Below are 13491 nucleotides of genomic sequence, written 5' to 3' on the forward strand. Positions count from 1 at the left end.
TAAAATTTATTTATTTATTTATTTTGCGGTACGCAGGCCTCTCACTGTTGTGGCCTCTCCCGTTGCGGAGCACAGGCTCCAGACGCACAGTCTCAGCGGCCATGGCTCACGGGCCCGGCCACTCCACGGCATGTGGGATCTTCCCAGACCGGGGCACGAACCCATGTCCCCTGCATCGGCAGGCGGACTCTCAACCACTGCGCCACCAGGGAAGCCCTCACTTAATTTTTTTAAACAACTCTAGCCCAGTTTAGTTTTTCTATTTCTTCTTGAGACTGTTTTATTAATTTATATATTCCTAGAAATTTCTCAATTGGCCAAATTTACTTTTTATGGTATGAAGCTATTCAAAATAATCTCATATTCTCTTTTAGTCTTTTCTGTAATTATATTCCTTGTAATATTAGAATTTTAAATAAATTTTTGCCTTTTCTTACTTTATCTATCATCTAGCTATAATCATTTAATCTAGTCAGAAGTCTCATAATTTTATTAGTCTTTTAAGACTAACAAAAACTGACTTTTTAAAAAATCTGATCTCGTATCTGTTTTCTATTTTATTAATTTTTTTGCTCTTGTTATTTTCTTCCATCTACATTCTCAACCTTATTATTTGTTAAGTTTGGCTCTGTTTTTAGCATGCTTCTCTTTGATCATAAGTGTTTTCTGCTATAATTTTCCTCTAAGAATCTCATTCACTGCAGTTCCATAAGTTTTGATATATGATATTTTCAGGATTGCAGTGTGTAGGGTGAATGTTAATGATCACAGTATTTCAAACAGATCACATTATCACCCAGAAGCCAAGACAGCGAGCAGCAAGTGTCCCTAGTCTTTCCCTCTGCCAGGCAGTTTGTTTTCTAATTAGCCTGTTGGGTGTTTTTTGTAGAGTTCAGGGCTTCTCTTTTCTGTCTTTGGAAATGTGAACCTTATGAACTCAATGAGGGACATTTTACAAAGTAACTGACCAGTGTTTTTCAAAAGTGCCAAGGTCATGAAAGAAAAAGAAAGACTGTCACAGTTTTGGATGAGACTGTGATAAATAACAACTAAATATAATATGGTATTCTCCTGAAACAGAAAGAGGACATTTGTGGAAAAATTGGTAAAATTTGAATAAGGTCTGTGGTAGTTTAGTTAATAGTATTGTACTAGCATTAATTTCCTGGTTTTGATAATTATGCTGTGATTATGTAAGATGTTAACTAGGAGTAAAGTATATAATGGGAATTCTCTGTATTATTTTTGCCAGTTTTATATAAATCTAAAAATAGTTCAAAATAAAAAGTAAACAAACCAAGCTGTAGGCCCCTTGAGATAGGCAGATACCCCAGGGCAAATTCTGGCTTCAGAACTCACTCACGTCTCTAGATCAGCTCTGCCTCTTTGGCTCCAGCATTTAAAGCTTTCCCTTAATTTCCCTGGTGCTTCAGTCATAAATTTTAAAAGGTTTTTCTTGTTGATGATGTTGTTATTTATGCATAATTTTTAAATGTACTGTGTTATAAAATTTTCTCCAGATATTTAGTCTGCCATATTCCTTGAGATAAACATGTAATTTACTTTTTTTTTCACTGTAAATATCTTAATCAAAATAAATACATGGAGAAAACTATATAACTTTAAGTATACAGCTGGATGAATTATCAGAGTGACACACATGTAATCACCACACAAGTCTAAAACCAAAATGTTTCCAGTATCTCTCCATCTCTACCCTTTTCCATCACATCCCATTTTTAATTTCTACTCACTTTTTCCTCTCCAAAGGAAATAGCTTTCCTGACTTATAACCATGGGTTATTTTTGCTTGTTTTTGAATGATAGTAAATGAGTTATACAGTATGTTTTTGTTTCGGTGTATCTTGCTTCTTTCCTTCAGCTGTATGTTGAGACTTGTACATATTTTGCATGAAGCTTTAATTTTCATTGGTGTATAGTATTCCATAGGGTGATTATACCATAATTTATTTATTGATTCTACTGCTGATGGACTTTGGTTTAGTTGTTGTTGTTTTTTTCCCCAATGGGAAGATTAATTTTCTTGTTGCATCAACCTTCTAGACCATTCATCATACAAGTTTTTCTTTTTAATTAATAGACTTTATTTTTAGAGCAGTCCTAGATTTACAGAAAAATAAGCAGAAAATACATAGAGTTCCCATATATCCCCTAGCACTCCAGCAGGTTCCCCCTCTTATTAACATCTTGCATTAGTGTGGTACATTTTTACAACAGATGAGCCAGTGTTAATACTGATACATTATTATTAACTAAAGTCCATAGTTTACATTAGGATTCTGATATTGTATACTCTATGAGTTTAGAAAAAATATGACTTGTATCCATTATGAGAGCATCAAGCAGAATATTTTTACCTCCCTGATAATCCCCTATACATCCCTCCTACCTCTAAAACCCCTGAAAACTACTGATCATTTCACTATTTTCAGTTTTGCCTTTTCCAGAATGTCATAGAGTTGGAATCATAAGTATGTAAACTTGTCAGATTGGTTTCTTTCACTTGGCAATATGGATTTAAGGTGCAGTTCATGGCTTGATAGCTCATTTATTTTTAGTGCTAAATATTTCATTGTACTTCATAGTTCTTTTTTATTAACATCTTTATGGAGTATAATTGCTTTACAGAGTTGTGATAGTTTCTGCTGTGTAACAACGTGAATCAACTATACATATACATATGTCCCCATATCTCCTCCTTCTTGCATCTCCCTCCCACCCTCCCTATCCCACCCCTTTAGATGGACACAAAACACAAGCTGATCTCCCTGTGCTATGTGGCTGCTTCCCACTAGCTATCCATTTTACATTTGGTAGTGTATGTATACATGCCACTCTCTCACTTCATCCCAGCTTACCCTTCCCCCTCCCCGTGTCCTCAAGTCCATTCTCTACATCTGCGTCTTTATTCCTGTCCTGTCCCTAGGTTCTTCGGAATTTTTTTTTTCTTTTTTTAGATTCCATATACACGTGTTAGCATACAGTGTTTGTTTTTCTCTTTCTAACTTACTTCACTCTGTATGACAGTCTTTAGGTCAATCCACCTCACTACCAATAATGCAATTTTGTTTTCTGTTATGGCTAATATCCCATTGTATATATGTGCCACATCTTCTTTATCCATTCCTCTGTTGATGAACACTTAGGTTGCTTCCATGTCCTGGCTATTGTAAATAAAGCTGCAATGAACATTGTGGTACATGACTGTTTTTGAATTATGGTTTTCTCAGGGTATATGCCCAGTAGTGAGATTGCTGGGTCATATAGTAGTTCTATTTTTAGTTTTTTGAGGAACCTCCATACTGTTCTCCGTAGTGGCTGTATCAATTTACATTCCCACCAACAGTGCAAGTGGATTCCCTTTTCTCCACACACTCTCCAGCATTTATTGTTTCTAGATTTTTTGTTGATGGCCATTCTGAGTGGTGTGAGGTGATACTGCATTGGGGTTTTTATTTGCATTTCTCTAACGATTAGTGATGCTGAGCATCCTTTCATGTGTTTGTTGGCAATCTGTATATCTTCTTTGGAGAAATGTCTATTAGGTATTCTGCCCATTTTTGGATTGGGCTGTTTGTTTTCTTCAAACTGAGCTGCATGAGCTGCTTGTATATTTTGGAGGTTAATCCTTTGTCAGTTGCGTCATTTGCAGATGTTTTCTCCCATTCTGAGGGTTGTCTTTTCATCTTGTTTATGGTTTACTTTGCTGTGCAAAAGCTTTTAACTTTCATTAGGTCCCATTTGTTTACTTTTGTTTTTGTTTCCATTTCTCTAGGAGGTGGGTCAAAAAGGATCTTGCTATGATTTATGTCATAGAGTGTTCTGCCTATGTTTTCCTCTAAGAGTTTGATAAAGTCTGGCCTCATATTTAGGTCTTTAATTAATTTTGAGTTTATTTTTGTGTATGGTGCTAGGGAGTGTTCTAATTTCATTCTTTTACATGGAGCTGTTCCATTTTACCAGCAACACTTATTGAAGAGGCTGTCTTTTCTCCACTGTATATTCTTGCCTCCTTTATCAAAGATAAGGTGACCATATGTGCGTGGGTTTTTCTCTGCGCTTTCTATCCTGTTCCATTGATCTGTATTTCTGATTTTGTGCCAGTACCATACTGTCTTGATTACTGTAGCTTTGTAGTATAGTCTGAAGTCAGGAAGCCTGATTCTTCCGCCTCTGTTTTTCTTTCTCAAGATTGCTTTGACTATTCAGGGTGTTTTTTGTTTCCATACAAACTTTGAAATTTTTTCTCTAATTCTGTGAAAAATGCCAGTGGTAGTTTGATACGGATTGCATTGAATCTGTAGATTGCTTTGGGTAGTAGAGTCATTTTCACAATGTTGATTGTTCCAATCCAAGAACATGGTATATCTCTCCTATTTGTATCATCTTTAATTTCTTTCATCAGTGTCTTATAGTTTTCTGCATACAGATCTTTTGTCTCCTTAGGTAGGTTTATTCCTAGGTATTTTATTCTTTCTGTTGCAGTGGTAAATGGGAGTGTTTCCTTAATTTCACCTTCAGATAATTCATCATTAGTGTATAGGAATGCCAGAGATTTCTGTGTATTAATTGTTTATCCTGCTTCTTTACCAAATTCATTCATTAGCCCTAGTAGTTTTCTGGTAGTATCTTTAGTATTCTCTACGTATAGTATCATGTTATACGCAAACCGTGACAGCTTTACTTTTTCTTTTCCCATTTGGATTTCTTTTTCTTCTCTGATTGCTGTGGCTAAAACTTCCAAAACTCTGTTGAATAATAGTGGTGACAGTGGGCAACCCTGTAGTATTCCTGATCTTACTGAAAATGGTTTCAGTTTTTCACCATTGAGGCCGAAGTTGGCTGTGGATTTTTCATATATGACCTTTATTATGTTGAGGTAAGTTCCCCCATGCGTATATTCTGGAGGGTTTTTACCATAAATGGGTGTTGAATTTTGTTGAAAGCTTTTTCTGCCTCTATTGAAATGATTGTATGGTTTTTATTCTTCAATTTGTTAATATGGTGTATTACATTGATTGATTTGTGCATATTGAAGTATCATTGCATTCCTGGGATAAACCCCACTTGATCATGGTGTATGATCCTTTTAATCTGCTTTTGGATTCTGTTTGCTTGTATTTTGTTGCAGATTTTTGCATCTATGTTCATCAGTGTTATTGGCCTGTAGTTTTCTTTCTTTGTGACATCTTTGTCTGGGTTTGGTATCAGGGTGATGGTGGCCTTGTAGAATGAGTTTGTGAGTGTTCCTCCCCCTAGTATATTTTGGCAGAGTTTGAGAAGGATAGGTGTTTGCTCTTCTCTAAATGTTCTATAGAATTCGCCTGAGAAGCCATCTGGTCCTGGGGTTTTGTGGAAGACTTTTAATCACAGTTTTAATTTCAGGGCTTTGATTGGTCTTTTTATATTTTCTGTTTCTTCCTGGTTCAGTCTCGGGAGGTTGTGCTTTTCCAAAAATTTGTCCATTTCCTCCAGGTTGTCCAATTTATTGGCTTATAGTTGCTTGTAGTAATCTCTCATGATCTTTTGTATTTCTGCAGTATCTGTTGTTACTTCACCTTTTTCATTTCTAATTCTATTGATATGAGTTTTCTACCTTTTTTTCTTGATGAGTCTGGCTAATAGATTTCAATTTTGTTTATCTTTTAAAAAAACAGCTTTTAGTTTTATTGATCTTTGTTATTGTTTCCTCATTTCTTTTTCATTTATTTCTGATCTGATCTTTATGATTTCTTTCCTTCTGCTAACTTTGGGGTTTTTTTCTTCTTCTTTCTCTAATTGCTTTACGTGTAAGGTTAGGTTTTTTACTTAAGATATTTATTTTTTCTTGAGGTAGGAATATATTGCTATAAACCTCTTAGAACTGCTTTTAATGCATCCCATAGGTTTGGGGTCATCGTGCTTTCGTTGTCATTTGTTTTTGGTATTTTTTTTATTTCCTTTTTGATTTCTTCAGTGATCTCTTGGTTTTTTAGTATTGTATTGCTTAGCCTCCATTTGTTTGTATTTTTTACACGTTTTCCTGTAATTGACATCTAGTCTGATAGCATTGTGTTTGGAAAAGATACTTGATATGATTTCAATTTTCTTAAAGTTACTAAGGCTTGATTTGTGACCCAAGATATGATCTATCCTGGAGAATGTTCCATGAGGACTTGAGAAGAAAGTGTATTCTGTTTTTGGATGGAATCTCCTATAAATATCAATTAAGTCCATATTGCTTAATGTATCATTTTAAGTTTATGTTTCCTTATTTATTTTCATTTTGGATGATCTGTCCATTCGTGAGAGTGGGTGTTAAAGTCCCCTACTCTGGGAATTTCACCTTTTACGGCTGTTAACATTTGTCTTATGTATTGAGGTGCTCCTATGTTGGGTGCATATTTACAATTGTTATATCTTCTTCTTGGATTGATCCCTTGATATTATGATATTATATTGTCTCTTTTAATAGTCTTCATTTTAAGGTCTATTTTGTCTCTTATGAGAATTGGTACTCCAGCTCTCTTTTGATTTCCATTTGCATGGAACATCTTTTTCCATTCTCTCACTTTCAGTCTGTATGTGTCCCTGGGTCTGAAATGGATGTCTTGTAGACAGCATGCATATGGGTCTTTTTTTGTAGCCATTCAGCAAACCCCTGTCTTTGGTTGCAGCACTTAATCCATTCACATTTAAGGTAGTTATTGATATGTATGTTCCTATTACCATTTTCTTAATTGCTTTGGCTTTATTATTGTAGGTCTTTTCCTGATGTTGTGTTTCCTGCCTAGAGAAGTTCCTTTAGCATTTGCTGTAAAGCTGGTTTGGTGGTGCTGAATTCTCTTAGCCTTTGCTTGTCTGTAAAGTTTTTTCATTTCTTTGTCGAATCTGAATGAGATCGGTGCTGGGTAGAATAATCTTTGTTGTAGGTTTTTCCCTTTCATCATTTGAAATGTGTCCTGACACTCCCTTCTGGCTTGCAGAGTTTCTGCTGAAAGATCAGCTGTTAACCTTATGGGGATTCCCTTGTATGTTATTTGTTGCTTTTCCCTTGCTGCTTTTAATATTTTTTCTTTGTGTTTAATTTTTGATTGTTTGATTAACATGTGTCTTGGTGTTTTTCTCCTTGGGTTTATCCTGTATGGGACTGTCTGCTCTCCTGGACTTGGACTATTTCCTTTCCCATATTCGGGAAGTTTTCAACTATAATCTCTTCAAATATTTTCTCAGTCCCTTTCTTTTTCTCTTCTTCTTCTGGGTCCCCTATAATTGGAATGTTGTTGCATTCAATGTTGTCCCAAAGGTCTCTGAGACTGTGCTCAATTCTTTTCATTCTTTTTTCTTTAATCTGCTCTGCAGTAGTCATTTCTATTATTTTATCTTCCAGGTCGCTTATCCGTTCTTCTGCCTCTGTTATTCTGCTATTGATTCCTTCTAGGGAATTTGTATTCATTTATTGTGTTGTTCATCATTGTTTTTTTGCTCTTTAGTTCTTCTAGGTCCTTGTTAAATGTTTCTTGTATTTTGTACATTTTATTTCTAAGATTTTGGGTCATCTTTACTATCATTCCTCTGAATTGTTTTTCAGGTAGACTGCCTATTTCCTCGTCATTTGTTTGTTCTGGTGGGTTTTTACCTTGCTTCTTCATCTGCTGTGTTTTTTTCTGTCTTCTTATTTTGCTTAACTTACTGTGTTTGGGGTCTCTGTTTCACAGGCTGCAGGTTCCTAGGTCCCGTTGGTTTTGGTGTCTGTCCCCTGTGGGTAAGTTTGATTCAGTGGGTTTGTGTAGGCCTCCTGGTGGAGGGAGGTCGTGCCTGTGTTCTGTTGGATGAGGCTGGATTTTGTCTTTCTGGCAAGCAGTACCACATCCAGTGGTGTGTTTTGGGATGTCTGTGACCTTATTATTTTAGGCAGCCTCTCTGCTAATGGGTGCGGTTGTGTTCCTGTCTTTCTGGTTGCTTGGCATAGCATGTCCATCACTGTAGCTTGCTGGTTGTTGAGTAGAGCTGGGTCTTAGCATTGAGATGAGATCTCTGGTAGAGCTTTCACTGTTTGATATTACATGGGGCTTGGAGGTCTATGGTGGACCAATGTCCTTCACTCAGCTCTCCCACCTCAGAGGCTCAGGCCTGACACCCGGCCAGAGCACCAAGACCCTGTCTGCCACACCACTCAGGAGCAAAGGGAGAAAATTAAAAAAGAAAAAGAGAAAAAAGTGAAATAATATAAAGGTATTTAAATAGAAAATAAAGAAATAATTATTATTAAAATTTTAAAAATAAAAAAAATAAATAAAAGAAAGAAGAGAGCAAGCAAACCAAAAAACAAATCGACCAATGGTAACAAGTGCTAAAAACTATACTAAGAAAAACACAAAACAAAAACCCCAAAAAGCGGACAGACAGAACCCTAGGACAAATGGCAAAAGCAAAGCTATGCAGACAAAATCACACAAAGGAGCATACACGTACACACTCACCAAAAGAGAAAAAGGGTAAAAAAGTATATATATATATAAATAAAGTAAGAGAGCAACCAAATCAATAAACAAATCTACCAGTGATAATAAGCTCTGAATACTAAAGTAAGATAATCATAAAACCAGAAACAAATTAGATGCAGAAAGGAAACCCCAAGTCTACAGTTGTTCCCAAAGTCCACTGCCTCAGTTTTGGGATGGTTCCTTTTCTATTCAGGTATTACACAGATGCAGGGTACATCAAGTTGATTGTGGATATTTAATCCACTGCTCCTGAGGCTGCTGGGAGAAATTTCCCTTTGTCTTCCTTGTTCATACAGCTCCTGGGGTTCAGCTTTGGCCCCGCCTCTGCATGTAGGTCACCTGAGGGTATCTGTTCCCAGCACAGACAGGACGGGGTTAAAGGAGCAGCCGATTAGGGGGCTCTGGCTCATTCACGCTGTGGGGAGGGAGGGGTATGGAATGCGGGGTAAGCCTGCAGTGGCAGAGGCTGGCATAACCTTGCAACAGCCTGAGGCACGCCGTGTGTTCTCCCGGGGAAGTTGTCCCTGGATCAGGGGACCCTGGCAGTGGCGGGCTGCAAAGACTCCCTGGAGGGGAGGTGTGGATAGTGACCTGTGCTTGTACACAGGCTTTTTGGCAGCTGCAGCAGCAGCCTTAGCGTTTCATGCCGTCTCTGGTGTCTGCACTGATAGCCATGGTTCGCGCCCATCTCTGTAGCTCATTTAGGTGGTGTTCTGAATCCCCTCTCCTTGCGCACCCTGAAATAGTGGTCTCTTGCCTCCTAGGCAGGTCCAGACTTTTCCCCGGACTCCCTTCTGGCTTTCTGTGGTGCATTAGCCCCCTTCAGGCTGTGTTCATGCAGCCAACCCCAGTCCTCTCTCTGGTATCTGACCTCCAAAGCCGGAGCCTCAGCTCCCAGCCGCCACCCGCCCTGGCAGGTGAGCAGACAATCCTCTCAGGCTGGTGAATGCTGGTCAGCACCGATCCTCTGTGCAGGAATCTCTCCGCTTTGCCCTCTGCACCCCTGTTGCTGTGCTCTCCTCCATGGCTCCGAAGCGTCCCCCCCGCCACATGCCGTCTCTGCCCGTGAAGGGGCTTCCTAGTGTGTGGAAACCTTTCCTCCTTCCCTCCCACTGGTGCACGTTCCGTCCCTATTCTTTTGTCTCTGTTTATTCTTTTTTCTCTTGCCCTACCCAGGTATGTGGGGAGTTTCTTGCCTTCTGGGAAGTCTGAGGTCTTCTGCCAGCATTCAGTAGGTGTTCTGTAGGAGTTGTTTCACATGTAGATGTATTTGTGGAGAGGAAGGTGATCTCCGTGTCTTACTCCTCCTCCATCTTATAGGTCTCCTCTCAAACATGTAATTTACTTAACTTCTTGGACACTCCAATTTCTCATCTGTAAGTTGAGAATGAGTGTTCATTTTTAAAATCTATATTCTTTCTCATTCCTAGAAGGATTATACTGGATGTGACTTACAAAAATACAGACGATCTATTAGTGTAAAATCAATAGTTTAGGAAATCAAAGAGAAAATTAGGAAATGAAAAGAAAATAAAACTAGGGAAATAATTTATGCTAAAAGAAGACAAGACAAACAACAAAGCTCATGCTCTAAGGTTCTATAAAGTTGTTATTGTTAGATCAGAAATTCTTCTGTGTGCTTTATAACTTCCAAAAGAAAAGGAAAATACAATTGTATATGAGATGTAGTATACTACAATAAAATCACACCAATTGTTCAGGAGAATCATAGGTATTCCTGAAATGTCTCTCATTGTTCTTTGGAATGTGAACGGTTGGAATAGGGGTGACAGCATATTCTGCAGCTCCCCTCCAACCTCAGAGATGCTGCAAAGCATGCCAGTGGCATAATGCAAGCTGTTCAGTATGCTTAGAACATGGAAGAAGTGATGTATGTTTTTGTTGGGAAATTTCATCCCCTTTGACACCATTTTAAAGGAATGTCATTAAAAAAAGTATTTTTAATTGGTTTAAAACATGTATAATGGACATTTTATCATCTGTGCTTTGCAAAAAGATGAGTATGTCAGATTTTGTAAAAAGAAAAGATGGTCCGCTGTTACAAGTTATAGCCCGATCCTCATTATAAAATATTTTTATTATGCATTTGAACTCCCTTTTCATTACTCTCCGTTCATTAAAGTTTATAATGTATTATGATAATGTTATTATGAAAAGCAAGCCTCGCATGTTATTTTTCTGGGAAGAAAACAAACTTTTTTGGGTTGTTAAACATTTTCTTTTTAAAATAGTTTTTAACATCATATGTAAAAAAATATTTGAACCTTTTTTCCTTTAGGTATCTCTTTGCATTCTTATTTGTTCTCTGTCATTTTTGACAAATTTAAGACACAAATAAGAGATAGCCAGTGTTACCAGAGCAAAATAGCACTTCTTCTGACTACAAACTAGTGATGTTTTGTGGTCTAGCACAGCTGATAAATTAGGTGCTGTTGTAGGGTTCAGCTAGAGCAAATGGAAATAATTTATCAGAAAAACAAAGAAAATGAAACACTGAATCACCACAATTTTTTCTAGATTAGAGAATCAATCAAAAGCTCTAGAAGTAACTTGAGTTTAACAGCAGGATTCTGTATGTTTAACAATTATGTAGTGCATTTATTTTGAAATATTTATGGCCCTTATTTTATTTGAACTTTAATAATGTAAGAACCCCCAAAATATTAAATACAGCCCTATCTCTTAAAAAGGAAAAACAATTTACATCTCTCAAAAAGTAAAACAAAAAAAGTAGTTGACACACTGAAAATGTTGATGTTTAAAATACTAGCTTAGGAAAACATATTGTCTTGATTTGGGGATTTATTTTGTTTATGTCAGATAAGCAATGATATAGCACAATTTTAATATTTAGTTGAAATATTTATGAAGAACCATCAGTACATACCTCACTGATTTTTATACATCTCCCCCAATATCTATAATACCATATATAGAATACTCAGTAATATTCTGGATCATTCTTAGCAAATGATTAAGAAGACTGATTGGTATTATTGAAATTGAAGCCATTAAACACTATTTTAGAAAAAAAAACGTGAGTGAATTAATTTTGATGAGAATGATGATAGAGAAGCTGATAAAAATGTTACAAAAATGAAAGCCCTAAGTAGGAAAGAAGAATTTACTTTGCCTTATTTTAATTAATTGATCTATACCTCCTTCATTTGAGTCTCATGTCTAGAAAAAACACTGAAATAACTTAAAATTGATATAGAACCTTAAAACTTAGATTTATTGTAATTTTTACCAGCCAATAATTACTTTAAATCGTTTTACTATTTTATAGTTTGCTATGCTATTTACTATCTTTCCACTCATTTCATCTTTTCAAAAAACCTATCTTTAATTTATTAGCATTTTGAAATTATGCAATTTAAATTATTCAAACAAAAATATTTTTGATTTCAGAAATGAGCAAATAGAGAGGTTATTAATAATGGATAATTAGAGCTTTCTGGCTAAAGAAGTAGCTTTTCAAATGAAGAGCCATTATAATATGTAACTTTTATAGTGGTTTCTCTCACCATTTAAGTTCTTTTGCCTTTTAACTGCTGAAATAAATCAATAAAATATTAATCCAGTTGAACAGGGAAAATGGGATTAAAACTTGTTTATAATATATATATTCAGTCTTTATAAGTAAATATGGCTATTTTTGTATCTATGCTTTCCCTCTGAATGAAGTTATGTTCATTTATTGCTACTTATTATTTTCTTCATTCAGGTTATTTCACAGTTGAGGATCTTGGGCAGATCAGTAACAGCTGGTAGCAAATTTGATAGAGAAATCTGGTCTAATGAACTTTCTCCTGTCCTCAATCTCTGGAAGAAATTAAACCAGGTTAGTAGTGGAATATTCTTCCTTTGTTTTCCCTTTTTTCTCCCTATCCTTTTTTTCCAGTTTTATCCCCAAATTGTCCATGTTGGTAAATATGTTGGTAAATTTTTGCATGGATCTGCCCTCAATGTATACAGTATCCTGGAAAAAGATGGAGGAAATAAAAGTAATAGAAGATCAGCCCAAGAAGCAGTGTTACCGTGTAATTTGTCTTATCCTGGTAATGTACTATGACGTCCTCTATGTCTGATACATATTTTGCTCACTCCTTGTCTTCTCTCGCCTCTTTCTGTAAAGTCAGTGACTGCTGTTAAAGGTGAAATTTTTCAAAGGAATCCAAGTGCTAAGGAAAAGCAATTCATCAACTGGAGTTGACTTGTTTCTATATTGTAAAGTAGTTACAGATTATAGATGGTTGCTTGCTCACTAGGCAAAACCATTACAGTATTATGATTACTATTCTAATTGAATAAGAACTTACTTTCTGGAATTAAAAAAATATAATTTTACAATTCATATGTTTAGTAATACTATAAAAATGCTTATATATCACATAGCCTTCTTCAGTAAGGGAAGTCAAATTAGGCTTATTTAAGAACCTATGAAAAAGGTTAAAACTCTCTAAAAATTCAAAATCCTCAAACCTTATAGTATTGTAATTTCGAGTTATTCTGACTTAGTGTCAACAATTGGTGATTGTCAGGAATCTGAATAAACAATGATCTCAAGTAACTGGAATTGCCACTTTATTTAGACCATCAGATTGATAAAGCTTTATATAGGTAGCTTGAGGAAAAATTAGAGAATGAAAAGAAATACTACATCCCTTAGCATCCCAAACCCGTGCTCTCCCCCTTATGCCTGGTCATATAAGTAATCAAATTGTACAGATCCCTTTTTATGAAATCATGGCCTGATTTCCATTCTTCATGTCAATTCATATTGAAGTTGTTATTCTTTACCTTCTTTTTTCTTAAACTAACCTTTGCATATCTTTAAATTAATAACCCAGTTTACACAAATTTATTGAGGAAAGTTGCTGTTAATCTGCTTCTTATTTCTCTGTAACTCATTTGGTTTTTTCCTGTAGAATATTTTGTCTCTGATCTCCCTAAATTTCAC

The 13491-nt window shown here is 36.0% G+C and overlaps 1 protein-coding gene across 2 annotated transcripts in view; it reads left to right on the top strand.

Annotated features, from left to right (window-relative positions):
* Nucleotides 1-13491, top strand: part of DYNC2H1 (dynein cytoplasmic 2 heavy chain 1) — a 372064-nt gene that overhangs the window by 276228 nt on the left and 82345 nt on the right. For both annotated transcript variants that reach the window (XM_060157926.1, XM_060157925.1), the window contains one exon: nucleotides 12256-12372. In XM_060157926.1, the coding sequence (XP_060013909.1) occupies nucleotides 12256-12372 (117 nt within the window). The remainder of the gene's footprint in view (nucleotides 1-12255; nucleotides 12373-13491) is intronic.

This window comes from Lagenorhynchus albirostris, chromosome 9, assembly GCF_949774975.1.
Source record: "Lagenorhynchus albirostris chromosome 9, mLagAlb1.1, whole genome shotgun sequence".
NCBI classification, from domain to species: Eukaryota; Metazoa; Chordata; class Mammalia; order Artiodactyla; family Delphinidae; genus Lagenorhynchus; species Lagenorhynchus albirostris.